Source organism: Dipodomys merriami, unplaced genomic scaffold, assembly GCF_024711535.1.
Source record: "Dipodomys merriami isolate MVZ:Mamm:240054 unplaced genomic scaffold, mDipMer1.0.p SCAF_19, whole genome shotgun sequence".
In the NCBI taxonomy this organism is placed as follows: Eukaryota; Metazoa; Chordata; class Mammalia; order Rodentia; family Heteromyidae; genus Dipodomys; species Dipodomys merriami.
Window position 1 is genome coordinate 29,623,450 of NW_027203270.1, and position 15,886 is coordinate 29,639,335.

A 15,886-nucleotide genomic window follows, 5' to 3' on the forward strand; every position below is an offset into this window, starting at 1 on the left:
AGGCCTGGGTTCTGTTCCAGCACTGGGGAAGTTAAAAGTTTCCTCAAATAGTTAAAACTTCTGGCCAGGTGCTGGTGGCTCATGTCTATAATCCTAGCTACTCAAGAGGCTGAGATCTGAGAATCACAGTTTGAAGCCAGCCTAGGCAGGAAAGTCCTCATGAGACTCATAATCCACTCAGAGCCGGGAGCCTGTGGCTCTTACCTGTAATCCTAAGCTACACAGGAGGCTGAGATCTGAGGATCAAACTTCAAAGCCAGCCCAGGCAGGAAAGTCCATGAGACTTATCTCCAATAAACCACTAGAAAACCGAAGTAGCACTGTGGCTCAAGTGGTAGAGTACTTGCCTTGAGCTGAAGAGCACAGGGACAGCACCCAAGCCCAGACAGAGTTCCAGCCCCACGAATGACCAAAAAAAAAAAAAAGTTTCTTTTGGCTGGGAAGGTGGCTCAGTGGTAGAATGCTTGCCTTGCATGAGGCTCTGGATTCAATTCCTCAGCACCACATAAGCAGAAAAGGCTGGAAGTAGTGCGGTGGCTCAAGTGGTAGAGTGCTAGCCTTGAGCTGAAGAACTGAGGGACAGTGCCCAGGCCCAGGGTTTAGGCCCATGACCAACCAAAAACTAACAAACTACTCAGAAAAAGCCAGAAGTAGTAGAGTGCTAGCATTAAGCAAAAGAAGCTCAAGGACAGCACTCAAACCCAGAGTTCAGGCACTGAGACTGTCAAAACAAACAAACTTCTGTATTCTACATCCTCTGGAACAAACTGAGGAGAAAACTGAATTTTTTTGTGTGTGTTTTTTTTTGTTGTTGTTAAGTGGAAGTTTGATCCATGTCTCCTAGGTTCACTTACTACTTCTGTTTTTCAGCTGTCAGTTGAGGGATTTGCAGTTGATAAAATGGCTGGAGAAGTTAAGGTAAGTAGTGTTTACTTTTCATTTTTCAATCTAGAACAGTATTTCCTTTGCTTTTTTTTTTCTTAGAGAAAGATTAGATTTTACACACTTAATACTTGGAGGAGGATTCCTATATGCAGGTCAGCCATAGGGTTACTTATTTTAGCCTAAAAGCAGCAGTGGTCAGTTCTCATGATTTTATTGAAACCAGAGTGTATTTTTTTATACCTGTGACTTTAGCTTCTTACTATTGCTAGCAGTGAGTGATTCTACATTTTGGGTTGTTTTACACCAGGCTTTCTTTGAGAGTCACCCAGCTCCTTCAGCTGAGCGTACCATCCAGCAGTGTTGTGAAAATATTCTGCTGAATGCTGCTTGGCTAAAGCGAGATGCCGACAGTATCCATCAGTACCTCCTTCAGCGAAAAGCCTCACCACCAGCAGTGTGAACCATGAGTGTGAGCAAGCCACTGCTGCAGTTTTGCTGCTTCCCTGCAGGGATAAGGTGGAGCCACGGAACAGCTGATTCATATGCCAAGAATTTGGAGTCTTCTTTAAAACCAGTGGGGGTTGGACAATGAATGTAGTTAAAGGGTTCCTGCTCACACTCCAGAATTGAATACTATTGAAAAAGGAAAATCAGCAATTCAGCAAAAAAATAAAAATGTAAATATGATAGTAATAAAATAGAGCATAATGAAACTGTGAAACTTCCTGAAGCCTTGTCAGTGGTTCAAAGTATTTAACACTCTCCTGCTAATGACAGATGTTGTTTTTATAACCTACCAAAAGGAAACTAGAGGCTTCTGGGGAAGAGGAATTTTGTGAAGTGGGTTCTGCAAGCAGCCTACAACCCCAGATAATGTGCATTGCTGGAAATAGCTAAACACAAAAGGCTGACAAGGAGGTATTACATAGTCGGAGTCTGTGTATAATTACAAGTGGGTTTTTTGTTTTGTTTTGAGGGGAAAGGGCATGGGGTCTGACCAGGAAGATACCTTTTCCTGTATAACTCAGTTTGAACCAAGGATTGTAGTTTTCCTCCTCGCCTTCCTTCTGTGTGACCCCTCTTGCCCCCCCAAAAAAAAGAAAAAAAAAGTTAATAAAAGTTTTAAAAAGTTTTAAAAAAAGTTAAAAACTATAAAACCTACCCTGTTGTGGGTTTTTCTTCCCTTTAGGTCTATCCCAGTCCCCACTCCCAGTGTCCTTAGAGATCAAGAAATAATAGGGAAACATCTCCCATAGCCACATTGAATAAAAAACTGATATACATTGCTTTTTTCTTTCTCTTTTAAGATGACTTTTAAGTACCTTGAAGAAAATATTAGGTGAGATAGAAACAAAGATTTCTGAGGGAGTTATTCTGCTAAAAATGGTCTTGGTTGTCTTGCAGGCCAATCATTGAACCTCTCTATAACAGTATCAACCCAAATCTGGCTTCTCCTAGTTCGTGTGCATGTGAGAAGCCAGTGGTAATTGCTGCAGGGCCCACATATTAGTGGTAACTGGTTTAAAAAACAGACTACGCCTATGTGTGCCACTCTGCTTCCACAGTGTATCCTACTAATGAGCCTCACCTACCGAATCTAGTAAGTTTGAACTATAAATCTTTCCCTTCCTCTGTCCCTTTTTTTCTTTCTCCTGTTTTTAAAAAAAATTTTTTTGTTATTAACAAATTCATATTTGGTGTGGCTTAACTGTATTTTGGAAGGTCATCAGATTGTGAGACTGCTTCCTTGAAACTTTGTGCTATCGTTTTAAAAAATAATTAAAAACAGTTGGCGTTAATAAAAATGTCAATGTAAAACTGATGTCCTGATTTCCTTTATTCTTTGGTAAGAGGCTGAAAATGTTCCCACGATTCAGTAGGGTTAGCCAATGTCTCACACCTGTAATCCTAGCTACTGTATCAGGAGGCTGAGATCTGAGGATGGCTGTTCTACGCCAGCCTGGGCAGAAAAGTCCCCATGAACTGTTTACCTCCAATTAGTCACTCAAAAACTAGAAGTGACGCTGTAGAGTGCTAGCCTTGAGCAGAGAGAGGCTCAGGGACAGTGCCCAGGCCTACACACACACAAAACTTTGAGTTGAAGAAAACCTGGGTTTGGCTGGGAAGGTTGCTCAGTTGTAGAATGCTTGCCTTGCATCCATGAGGCTCTGGGTTCAATTCCTTAGCGCCACATAAGCAGAAAAGTCCAGAAGTGGCTCTGTGACTCAAGTGGTAGAGTGTTTGCCTTGAGCTGAAGAGCTGAGGGACAGCGCCCAGGCCCAGAGTTTAAGCCCCACGACCAACAACAACAAAATCTGGTTTTGAATGTGGTAGTGTGCACCTATAATCTCACCTGCCTTAGAGGAATATGAGATCAGGAGACTCAAGACTCTAAACCAGAGCAAAACAGTTATGGAGACCCACATCTCAACAAATAATCTAGTCATGGTGGTTTATATCTATAAGCTATCTGGAAGGCATTCATAAGAGGTTAGCCATTCAAGGCCATCTGCTGGCCACAAAAAAAAAAGGCCTGGGCTGGGAAGTTGGCTCAGTGGTAGAGCGCTTGCCTTGCATGCCTGAGGCCCTGAGTTCGATTCCTCAGCACCACATAAGCAAAAAGAAAAAAGCCAGAAGTGGCGCTGTGGCTCAAGTGGTAGAGCGCTAGCCTTGAGCTGAAGAGCTAAGGGACAGCGCCCAGGCCCAGAGTTCAGGCCCCATGACCGGACCCCAAAAAAAAAAAAAAGGCCTTAGCTAAAAACTAAAGCAAAGGCATATAGATATGGATGTGTAGAACACCTTCCTAACAAGTCTGAGATACTAAATTTAAACCCAGCATGTGCTAGAGACTTTATGGAGCTCCACTAGAAACTTAGTGATTTTTGTTTTAGCAAACTATAAAAAATAAAACAAGCTTTTGGTGATGTTCATCGTGCTGCATTCTATTTTCCTCCTATGAATGGTAATGTGATTGAACTCAGGACCTTGAGAATGGTAGACAAATGTTCTACTATTGAGCTACACCTTGCTAGTATTTTTTTCCCCTTCGGTTGTGAGCCAGTTTGGAGCTGATTGGGTTATTATTTCCACTTGCAAAGAACTACATCCCTTTGTTCCATTGTATCTTAGCTACAGCTTTTACTACTGAACTTGTTCTACATTTGGATAAAATTAGTAGAGAAGGAACATAGTTTAATGTTACTACCTGATCTGTGCTTTCCCAAGGAGACTGCCAATTGCTAACAGCAGATGAACTATATATTAGTTAAAATGACAACCATAGCCTGGTTCCAATGGCTTATGCCTGTAATCCTAGCTACTCAGGAGGCTGTGATCTGAGAACCTGAGGGTCAAAGTCAGCCTGGCAGGAAAGTACATGAGACTCTTACTTCCAATTAACCAACAAAAAGCCAGAAATTGAGCTGTGGGTCAAGTGGTAGAGTGCCAGTCTTGAGCAAAAAAGCTGAACGCTCAGCTCAAGTTTAAGACGCAGTACTGGCACAAACAGACTATATACTGTGTGGTCCATTTAAGACACCTCTTGGCCCTCACCCTACATGAACACTCTGTCATCAGTTTGACAAACTGTGCAAGTATATTGACATTTCTAGTCCACCCATCATTTTCTTATGAGTGTGAGATTGAATTGCTCATCCTAAGCAAGTGTTCTACCTCTGAGCAATATCCCCAGCCCTCACTTACATGACTCTTGGCTACAGAGAGAAAGTTAAGCTTTCTCCATTCCTGCTGATGGTATTTCTTCAGCAAATGGAAGTTCCACATAGCATTATAGCAGTTACTAACCATATGCAGCTGTTAACCTACATAAAACATTGCTCAGTTGTACTAGCCATATTGCAGATGCTCAGTAAATAGGTGGCTTGTGACTACTGTATTGGACTGTACAAATGGAGATCATATCCACCACTGAAGGTTATAGAAACCACCCTTTTCTATGCTTAGTATCTGTAAGTATATTTCTTTCTATGTGGTAGAATTTGTTCTTCATCTAAGAACGTTCTGTTTACTAACTTCATTTGTTTAAAACTTTTTTCTTTGTGCCAGGTAAGGCTCAAACCATTTCTCACTTCTGGCTTTTTGGAGATGAGTCTCATGGACTTTCCTGCCCTGATTGGTTTCAAACAATGATTTTCAGATCTCAGCCTCTTGAGCTGCTTGGATTATAGGATTGAGTCACCTGGCACCTGGTTATAACCAGAGCTACACATTTTCAGCCTTTTTTTTTTGGGGGGGGGGGAAGGGGATTGGTCATGGGGCTTGACCTCAGGGCTGGGGCGCTATCCCTCAGCTCTTCAGCTCAAGGCTAGCACTCTACCACTTGAGCCACAGCACCATTTCCAGTTTTCTGGTGGTTTTTGTAGATCAGAGTCTCATGGACTTTGCTGTCTGGGCTGGCTTTGAGCGGTGATCCTTAGATCTCAGCCTCCTGAGTAGGATTACAGGCATGAGCCACCGGTGCCTGGCTATTTTCAGCCTGTGATGCTCTTATGTGTGAGCTCAGACCTGCAACCGCCACTGTCATACTCACCAAAAACTACAAAGTACTGGTTCACAAATGCATATCTGGAGGTGTTTCTGTTTAAATTCATGGCTTCATTGCCTGGCTTCCTCATGGCAAGTGCCCACATTTGAGGAGTGTGGCTGCACTTGCTTCAGTTAGGTTTCTTGTTTGTTTTCCTGGTCATGGGGCTTGAACTCAAGGCTTGGATGCTGTCCCTGAGCATCTATGCTCAAGGCTAGCACTCTACCACTTTGAACTACAACTCCATTTACAGCTTTTTGGTAGTTAATTGGAGATGAGTCTCGTGCCTTGCCCAGAGTTGGCTTAGAACTGTGATCCTCTGATCTCAGCCTGGAGTAGCTAGGATTATAGGTGTGTACCACAGGTGCCTGGCCTGGCTCTATTTTAAGTAGTTTATATGAATTCACTCAGTGCATTCTTTCCTCAAAGGAGACATCATTGGACCAATCATTATCATCTTAAGCACTGTTCTATGAGCATTTAGGTATGGATTTTGGTTAATAACACAATTATCTGAATTTAGGAAGTTAAATGACAACACATTTCACCAAGACTTTGGTAGAGAGGTAGCAGGTTTCAAAAAAAAAAAAGAAAAATACCACCGGGCGCCGGTGGCTCACGCCTGTAATCCTAGCTACTCAGGAGGCTGAGATCTGAGGATTGCGGTTCAAAGCCGCCCAGGCAGGAAAGACCCTGAGACTCCTATCTTCAATAAACCACTAGAAAACCGGACGTGGCACTGTAGCTCAAGGGATAGAGCGCTCACCTTGAGCTGAAGAGCTAAGGGACAGCACCCAGGCCCAGAGTTCAAGCCCCATGACTGACAAAAAAATAAAGAAAAAAGAAAAATGCCCTCACAAATTCCCAACCTACATGGACTTCAACTTGCAGGTGCTGTTGAAATGAGGCCACAAGTTCCTCCCAGTGGAGCTTGTTTACCTTGCTGCATGCCTGTTACACCAGCCGGAGCAACTGTGTTACTTCCACTCCTCTGCTTGCCCCATTAATTTGGTGACTATACCTCACTTCTTCCAACAAATAACAAATGTACTAGAGATAAAGCTGAGTGCATGGCTTGCTTATTAGCATGGGCAAAGCCCTGAGTTCATTCTACTACACACATCATCCATTTATGACCCAAGTGCGCACTAAACACAGAAGGACGTGAGGAATCATGTGGTTACCTTTAAATCCTTGTCATTCATGACCCATCCTTGATCATGCCTGGATAAAATTCCCATTGGCATATAAGCATTACAGAAACAGGAGTCTAGTAAGAACACTGGTGCTTTCTCTCTGGCCCGCCCTCCCTCCTTCCCTCCCTCTCTCTGACCCTCTGTCTCTCTCTCTCTCTCTCTCTACCTCCCTCCCTTCCTCCCTCTCTCCCTCCCTCTCTCTCCCTCTCTCACTCTCTGATATTGGGACTAGAACTCAGTCTCCCACTTAGTAGCACTCTACCACTGAGCCACACCCCAGCCTTAACACACTTTTCAAGTCGTCATATAGTGGCAATGTGATCTAACCTCACAACCTGCTATTTGGTATGGCAGATGTGCATTTCATCACTAATCAAAGGATCATGGTCATTGAAATACCAGGAGAATCTTGTCAGGAAAGTCACATAGCACTGAACCTGAGGGGAGTATTCAAAGCAAAGGCTGGATATGAAAGATGATTACAAAAGCTTTCAGGGCAAAAGTATATGGTACTAGCCACTAAGTCTATAATACCAAATATTGCAGACTTGTTATGTATGCATGGAGCTTAGAACCTAGCACAGATAAGAGACATTGAGGGCTTGGAATGTGGCTTTGTGGTAGAGCACTTGCCTAACATGCATGAAACCCTGGGTTCAATTCCTCAGTACCACATAAACAGAAAAAGCTGCAAGTGGCTCAAGTGGTAGTATGCTAGCCTTAAGCAAATGAAGCCCAGCAAGAGTGACTAGGCCCTGAGTTCAAGCCCCAGGCAAAAAACAACAACTAAAATCCTGGCCTACTCCAGAGAACTGATGGAAAAGTCAAGAAATATATTTCGGCTGGGACTTCTAAATGTGCAATTCATGAAATCCTGAGGGTGAGCTCAGCTGTTGAGAAAAGGATCAGACCATTTATGGCAATATGTATTCCTCAACAACACTTCCAGAAAAGATCAGCCTTCTGCCTCAACAGACTACCAGAGCATTATTTTTTTCTTGATTTCTTCCAGCCAGAGCTTGGGCCCAGCATCTACTAGCTCCATTTTGATAGAAGCTACCAAAACCTTACATTCCTCTGAGCTGCTCATAGCAAAATTATCTCACTTAGCAACTTCATTAAGTTTGAGGGAAAAGCCAAAAGTCAATACTTTACAATGGCTTCAAGAAGTATGCACAAGCTGTAGTCAAACCTCACAGAATGGATGGGACCCAGACATACTTCTCCAACAGGACAAGCTACTGTGAAGAGTTTAATGTTTCATTCTGGGTCATTTCCTCTCTTTCTCTTAGCTTGCAAAATACTAAACAATGCCCAAGTGCAGAAGTACACATGTGAGCCCTCACTTCCACACCTGATTCTTGGACCTAGGAAGAACCGGACAGTTCTTTGCCAGAGGCCACTGTGTACAGTAAAGCACATCAGAGGTTGCAAGCTTTCATTCTTCCTCTTTTCTTGGCCTGTTCAGGAACTTTTCTCAGTGCCTCAAGCTTTCGCTCACCTTACTTGCTCACAACTAGCATTCTACCACTTGAGTCATGCCCCAACTGATTTGAGATACAGCCTGGTGGGCTTTTCTGCCAGTACAAGCTTTGAGTCACAATCCTCAGGTCTTAGTTTCCTGAGGCAAGAATTATAGGGGTGAGCTCAAAACATCCTTTTTCTTATGGTGGCGCTAAGGATAGAACCTTGGGACTTATGTACCATTAGGAAAATGCTCTACCACTAAGCTATAATATCCTCAACCCCTACACAATGCTTTTAAGTCTACTTAAAATTTAAACACTAACTTGTAAAATTTCAAATATTTCAAAAAAGAAAAAAAAGCCAAAGTATTTGTGCTAGCATGGCAGTGTTGTAAGCACCTGGGAAGCTTAAGCAGGTAGATCAACAGTGCAGTGCCAAAGCTGGACACGAGTAGCTCATGCCTATAAACTTAGCTACTCAGGAGGATGAGATCTGAGAAGGACAGTTTAAAACTAACTTGAGCAGGAAAGTCTGTAAGACTCATCTCCAATTAACCACCAAAAAACCATAAGTGAATTTGTGGTAGAGCTCTAGCTTTGAGCAAAGAAGCTAAGGTATAGTGCCTAGGCACTGAATTCAAGCCTAAGCCTCAGGACACACACAAAAAAAGTTCAATGAGCTGGGGCGTCAGTGGCTCATGCCTGTAATCCTAGCTACTCATGCTGAGATCTGAGGATCACGATTCAAAGCCAGCCCGGGCAGGAAAGTCCGTGAAACTCTTATCTCCAATAAACCACCAGAAAACCAGAAGTGGAGCTGTGGCTCAAAGTGATAGGGCAGTAGCCTTAACCAAAAAGCTCAGGGACAAGACCCAGGCCATGATTTCAATACTCACAAGTGACAAAAACAAAAATTTAGTTTCAATAGCTGGTGCCAGTGACTTATACCCGTAATCCTAGCTACTCAGAGGGCTGAGATCAGGAGATCATGTTTTGAAGCCAGCCTTGGCAGGAGAGTCCATGAGTCTCTGATCTCTAATTAATCATCAAAAAGCCAGAAGCAGAACCGTGGCTCAAGTGGTAGAGTGCTTGCCTTGAACTCAGGGACAGTACCCAGGCCCTGAGCATAAGCCCCAGGACCAATACACCAACACACACACACACACACACACACACACACACACACACACACACACACACACACACACACACACACACACACACACACACACACACACACACACACACACACGTTTCTTTTCTTTTTTTTTTTTTTTTCCTGCTAGTGGTAGAGTGCTTGCCTTGAACTCAGGGACAGTACCCAGGCCCTGAGCATAAGCCCCAGGACCAATACACCAACACACACACACACACACACACACACACACACACACACACACACACACACACACACACACACACACACACACACACACACACACACACACACACACACACACACACACACACACACACACACACACACACACACGTTTCTTTTCTTTTTTTTTTTTTCCTGCTAGTCCTGGGGCTTGAACTCAGGTCCTTGGTACTGTCCCTGAGCTTCTTTTGCTCAAGACTAGTACTCTTACCACTTGAGCCACAGCACCACTTGCAGCTTTTTCTGTTTATGTGGTACTGAGGAAGTGAACCCAAGGCTTTATGCATGCTAGGCAAGTACTCTACCACTAAGTCACATTCCCAACCCCTAACTTTTCTTGAAAAATCACAAGAGCAGGCAAAAATATCCAGAGATAAGTACTGGTTTGTGCCTGATGTACACACTAGAATCCCCACATTATCTAGATCTTCCAGTGAGGTTCTGTGGTAGGCCCAGGACATCAAATTTGTATCCATTCCACCTACATAGACCAAGTCCCATAAACGCACCATCCCTCTTTTTTGTGACCTCTCAACACATGTAAGGCTTACTTGGTTTAAATGTAACTTTGGAATGTTTTGGACAACTTTGTATAGATAAGAAAACAAAATTAGGTCTGATGGCATGGTTCAAATGGTATAATGCCTGACTTCAAGCACAAGAAAAATAAGGAAGAAAACATCTGGCTACCTCCACTGGGTTTTATTTACTTTTTGGTCAGTTGTGGGGCTTGAATTCTGGGATTGGGCGCTGTCCCTCAGCTCTTCAGCTCAAGGCGAGCACTCTACCACTTGAGCTACAGCGCCACTTCCGGTTTACTGGTGGTTTACTGGAGATAGGAGTCTCACGGTCTTTCCTGCCTGGGCTGGCTTTGAACCACAATCCTCAGATCTCAGCCTCCTGAGTAGCTAGGATTACAAGCGTGAGCCACCGGCGCCCGGCCTCCAGTGGGTTTTAATGATTGCAATATCCCAACCTACTTCCAGCTTCCTATTCTTGTTCCATGCAAATAACCTTTCCACAACTCTCTGGGAATATTTATCATTTTAAAGCATGGGTTTGGAACTGGGCACCTGTACTATACCTATAATCCTAGTTATACAAGAAACTAAGATCTGAAGATTGAGGTCCAAAGCCAGCCTGGGAAGACAAACCCTGGAGACTTTTATCTCCAATTAACCAGGAAAAAAGCTGGAGCTGGAGACATGGCTCCAGTCTAATTAAGAAGGCTCCACAGGATATGATAAGGACGTCTGCACATCCGTGTTAATTGCCACATTATTTACAATAGCCAAGATATGGAAACAGCCCAGATGCCCCACAATAAATGAGTGGATCCAAAAAAATGTGGTACCTATACGCAATGGGATTTTACACAACTATTAGAAAGAATAAAATAATGTCATTTGCCAGGAAGTGAATGGATAGAACAAATCATGTTAAGTGAAGCAAGTCAAGTTCAGAGAGACAAACAGCGCATGTTCTTGCTGATATGTGGAAGTTAGATCTAAAACACACTGGGATATGACAAATTATACAGGATTCTAGATACTCCAAAACAGACCAAAAGAGGTTACTCTTAGGAGAGAAATGCAGGAGTACAATGCCAAAGTGCCTCTCCATATTTATATAAAATAACACTCATACTAAAAGGAATCCCAAGAGACAAAGTTTTTAGTATTTTTTTCATGAGGGGGTCATGGAGCTTCAACTCTGGGCCTGGGCACTCTCCCTGAGCTCTTCAGTTCAAGGCTGGCACTCTACCACTTGAACCACAGCGCCACTTCCAGTTATCTGGTGGTTAACTGGAGATAGATAAAAGTTTCCTGGATTTTTCCTGCCCGGGCTGGCTTTGAAGCATGATCCTCAGATCTCAGCCTCCTAAGTAGCTAGGATTACAGGCGTGAGCCACCAGCGCCCGGCAAGGAAGACAGAATTTGAAAAGCAGCCTGGGCTACATAATAAGATCCTGTCTTATTAAGAGCCTGGGCACTGTCCCTCAGCTCTTCAGCTCAAGGCTAGTGCTCTACCACTGGAGCCACAGCGCCACTTCGGCTTTTTTCTTTTTTGCTTATGTGGTGCTGAGGAATCGAACCCAGGGCCTCAGGCATGCAAGGCAAGCGCTCTACCACTGAGCCACCTTCCCAGCCCTCATGAATATTTTTGACATACAAAAGATTACAGAGAATTATATCAAAACATATGTAATCCATACATGTTCAAACATGCCACTTGAAGCCCCATGTACTCATCCTAATAAATCATTCCCTCCTCATTCTAATAAATCAGGTGGGCTCTGATTCTTCTCCTTGAGAGTACATTGCAAAGTGCCATCCATCTGTACCACAGAAATCTATCAGGCATAGTGGCACCTTCTAAGTGCCATGTATTTGTTTCTGCCATTACATATACACTTCTCCTTTTCCTAAGTATCACCTCTACCTGGATTACAGTGATGACTTCCAAACTGAGCTCTGAACCCACACATCCCCTTTCCATCCAGCCTCCAACCTTCTTAAAACCTTTCTAAGTAGGTATGGTAATTCAGCCCTACAATACCAGCACTCAGGAGGCTGAGGCAGGAAGACAGAATTTTTTTTTTTGTCGGTCGTGGGACTTGAACTCTGGGCCTGGGTGCTGCCCCTCAGCTCTTCAGCTCAAGGCGAGCGCTCTACCACTTGAGCTACAGCGCCACTTCCGGTTTTCTGGTAGTTTATTGGAGATAGGAGTCTCACGGTCTTTCCTGCCCGGGCTGGCTTTGAACCGCGATCCTCAGATCTCAGCCTCCTGAGTAGCTAGGATTACAGGTGTGAGCCACCAGCGCCCGGCAAGGAAGACAGAATTTGAAAAGCAGCCTGGGCTACATAATAAGATCCTGTCTCCAAAAACTGAAACAAATAAACAACTCCCCCCCCCAAAAAAAAAAAAAAACACCCTTCCAAGAGTCCCTCTTTGCTCTTAGGATACAAAACTGCTTGTGTGGCATGCAAGATTTTCTGTAGCTTTGTCCCTATTCAGCATTCTAGTTCTCAGTCCCTTGTTCTCTATTTTGGGGACATTTGCCTTTCTTCTGCTCCTTATGTCCCTAAGCTTTGTCCCACCATGGATGATCTCTGCACAGCTGTTCCTTCCTCCTCATCTGAACAACTCTCCACCGTTCCTCAGGTCAGCTTTCTCTGGGCTTTGCTGCTCACTTCTTGGCATTTGTCAGTTTCACAACCCCACATTTGTTTGAGATTAACTAACTTCCCTAATAGGGCAAGGACCAAGAACTACTAGTTTAGCACAAAGTACTTGAAAAGAGGCAAGAGTCAACACAGATATAATGTGCTGGACAGTGTTCCTCAAACTCAACATATATTGACTACACAGAGGTTCCCAAAACATCCATGGGGTGCCATTATTAGTCCCATTTTACATGAGCAAAGTATCTCAGGCTAAGAAGGGGTGAGCTGGGACCTTAACTCAGGTGTCAGTTTGGTTTTTTTTTGTTTGTTTGCCAGTCCTGATGCTTGAACTCAGGGCCTGAGCATTGTCCCTCAGTTTCTTTTGCCCAAGGCTAACATTCTACCATTTGAGCTACAGCACCACTTCTGGCTTTTTCTGTTTATGTGGTACTGAGGAATGGAACCCAGGGCTTCATGCATGCTAGGCAAGCACTCTACCACTGAGCCACCTTCCCAGACCCCAGGTGGCATTTTCTGGAGTCTGTATTCAATACTCCAACTATGGCACCTCATCAGCATCCACAGAATGCATGAATAGGCACTTTGGTAAGGACTAAATAGCACCGCTGGTGATAACCTTAGTTCAACTGCCAGTCATTTCATTTTGGTGAAGGATCTGATGTTTGATAAGTACTTTGCTGCAAACTTTTATCCTCCCATCATCTCATTTTTAGTTGCTTTTTTGTGTTCTGAGATTGTATCTTACTAACTGAAGACCAGCTTCCTGTTTCCCTACCTCAGCTTCCCAAGTGCAGGGATTACAGGTGTTTATGGCCATGCCCGGCAGTTATCTCAGATACTTCAAAATACAGCAACCCCTGAACCCTTCTGCAGCTTCTCTCCTGAACTTGATTTTGTCACAGACTACTCATTTTGACTGAATAAAAGTCCTGGTTGCAAAGTGAAACGAAAAAGAAAATCAATAGGATGCCAGTGGCTCATGCCTGTAATCCTAGATACTCGGGAGGCTGAGATCTGAGGATCATAGTTTGAAACCAGCCAAGGCAGGAAAGTCCATGACACTTACCACCAATTAATCACAAAAAGCCAGAAGTGGAGCACACCTGTCATCCCAGCCCCCAGGAGGCTAAGGCAGAATTGTAAAATTTGAGGGCAGACTGTAATACGTATTAGGCCTCAAGCCAGCATGGAGTGTGCAGTGAGACTGTATTACTGTATCATCATGACTGGTGTTGAGGCATGGGGAGTGGCCCAGCAAAGTGCTGGTGAGGAGAAGGCTGGCAACTAATTGGGATCATTAGCAGTGTGGGTGACCTACAGAATTCCAATTCAAGGATTTTCAGGAATTTCATCTGTCTTGTCTTTATTGATTTGTTGTATACTCAGGGCAGCTCTTCCAGAGTTAATAATGGGAAAGGCTGGGTTAGGGATCTGTTAAGCCACAGGAAATCAAAGTTACCATTCACTGTGAAGAATGGCGTCCCTATCTTCCTGCTTTGGAACTGCAGAAATCTCTTAACCAAGTTTTCCTCCTAAGAATCAAAGGGAGTTGGCCAAGCTTTCTCAATTCTTAGGTTGTCCTCCCAACAACAACAAAACCGAATTCCTCTCGATTTCTTCAGTGTGGCTGGTGTAGGGCAATTATCTCACAAGTCACAAGCTATGGAGAAAATAGCAGCTACATTTAATTAACTGCATCAATACAGCAAAAATGTAACAATTCCGACAGTCCTTATACAGGAGCTTACTTTAGAGGGACAAAAAAAAAAGCTAAGAACCTTGATCATTCATTCCTGATCTGGCTGGCTCAAGGTTATGAGTTCACAGAAGCACTCTAGAAGGTGAAACATTTCCGCAACAACGAGAAAGCTGGAGCCTATGGGTGGGATCTAAGCTCCTGACTGTAGCTGGACCCGTCTCAAACCATACACAGAGCACTAAGGAGACTCCTTGGAGGGGAAGTTTGTATGTAACGGCTATGGGCAGTATAGTACTTGAACTCAGTCCTGACCAAGTTACTAACGGGCTGTGTGACCTTGGACAAATTGCATACCCCCTCTGGGCTTCAGTTTTCACCACCGCACGTCGGAAGTAGAAACACGTGGTCTTCAAAGGTCCTCCCCCAGCCTAGAGTCCGGTACCCATTAGATCTCACCATTACAGCAGTTTCCTGTGGGCGCAGCTCAAGACTGTAACGGTCCCCCTCACCCCCCTCCCCGCCCGCCCCAGGACCGCGAAACCCTCACCCAACACGCCTCCGAATGACGGCGCAGGCCAGGCCAAACCCGGCTCCGCCCCTTCTCGGGGCGTCCCGTCGTGCCCCGCGCCGGGCTCCTCAAGCAGCAGGACGCCTCCCGCCTTTCCGCGCCCCGACCCCGAACTCCTCTCCTCAGTTCTCCCGGGCGTCCTAACCTATCAACGTCTAGTAAGCTCATCCAATCGGGAGGGCTCGGGATCTTGCCTTGCGCCCGCCCTCCTCTCAGAGATCAGCCGGTCTTAGCGCAAGGCCTTTACCAGGCCAACCCAATCAGCGGCCGGATCCCACCTGCCCCACCCCAATGTCCCGCCCCTCAGCCAATCCGTGCGTCCCATCCCTTTGACTGCCTAGCCAACCCGGGCCTTGAAAATCGCGGACGAATGAGAGCACGGCGGCCCTTCAACGCTAACTGCCCGGCCAATTGGGGATTCCGCGTGGCCACGGCGACAACCAATTACCGCGGAGCGCGGTGCCGCCTCGGCGAGGCCCGGCCCGGATATCCCTCCGCCTCCCTCCCTCTCCCACCCTGCGAGCCGCCTCTCACTTACTGCCTCCTTTCCTTCTTTCTCCCTCCGCCACCCGAGCACCAGCCGCGCTCCGCGCTGCCCCCGGGGTCCCTCCCCCGCCGCCAGAGGAACAGCCGCCGCCGCCGCCGCCGCCGCCGCCAGCAGCACATTTAGGAGGCGGAAGGAAGGAGAAAGGGGAGGAAGGGGAACCCGAGCGCCTGCCCTGAGGGAGCCGGTGAATGGGCTTGTGGTGACCCCCGCCCCCCACCCCACCCTCCCTTCCCACCCGACCCCCAACCCCCATCCCCAGTTGGAGCCGCCGCCCGAGAGGCCGGGCCGTCGTCTTGGGAGGAGTCGCCGCCGCCACCTCCGTCATGGAACTGATCACCATCCTCGAGAAGACCGTGTCTCCGGGTAGGACGCGGGGACCGGGGGTCGGGCTGAGGTGACTGGGGCGGGGGAGG

General features: G+C 45.5%; 2 protein-coding genes across 4 annotated transcripts in view; both read left to right on the forward strand.

Annotated features, from left to right (window-relative positions):
- Npepps (aminopeptidase puromycin sensitive) overlaps window positions 1-2,707 on the forward strand; it is a 100,073-nt gene extending 97,366 nt beyond the window's left edge. For all 3 annotated transcript variants that reach the window (XM_070028203.1, XM_070028202.1, XM_070028204.1), the window contains 2 exons: window positions 871-918; window positions 1,193-2,707. In XM_070028203.1, the coding sequence (XP_069884304.1) occupies window positions 871-918; window positions 1,193-1,345 (201 nt within the window). In that variant the 3' untranslated portion in view covers window positions 1,346-2,707. The remainder of the gene's footprint in view (window positions 1-870; window positions 919-1,192) is intronic.
- A 12,756-nt stretch (window positions 2,708-15,463) lies between these two features.
- Window positions 15,464-15,886, forward strand: part of Kpnb1 (karyopherin subunit beta 1) — a 32,893-nt gene continuing 32,470 nt past the window's right edge. The window contains exon 1 of the mRNA XM_070028205.1: window positions 15,464-15,836. Within this exon, the coding sequence (XP_069884306.1) occupies window positions 15,797-15,836 (40 nt within the window). The 5' untranslated portion in view covers window positions 15,464-15,796. The remainder of the gene's footprint in view (window positions 15,837-15,886) is intronic.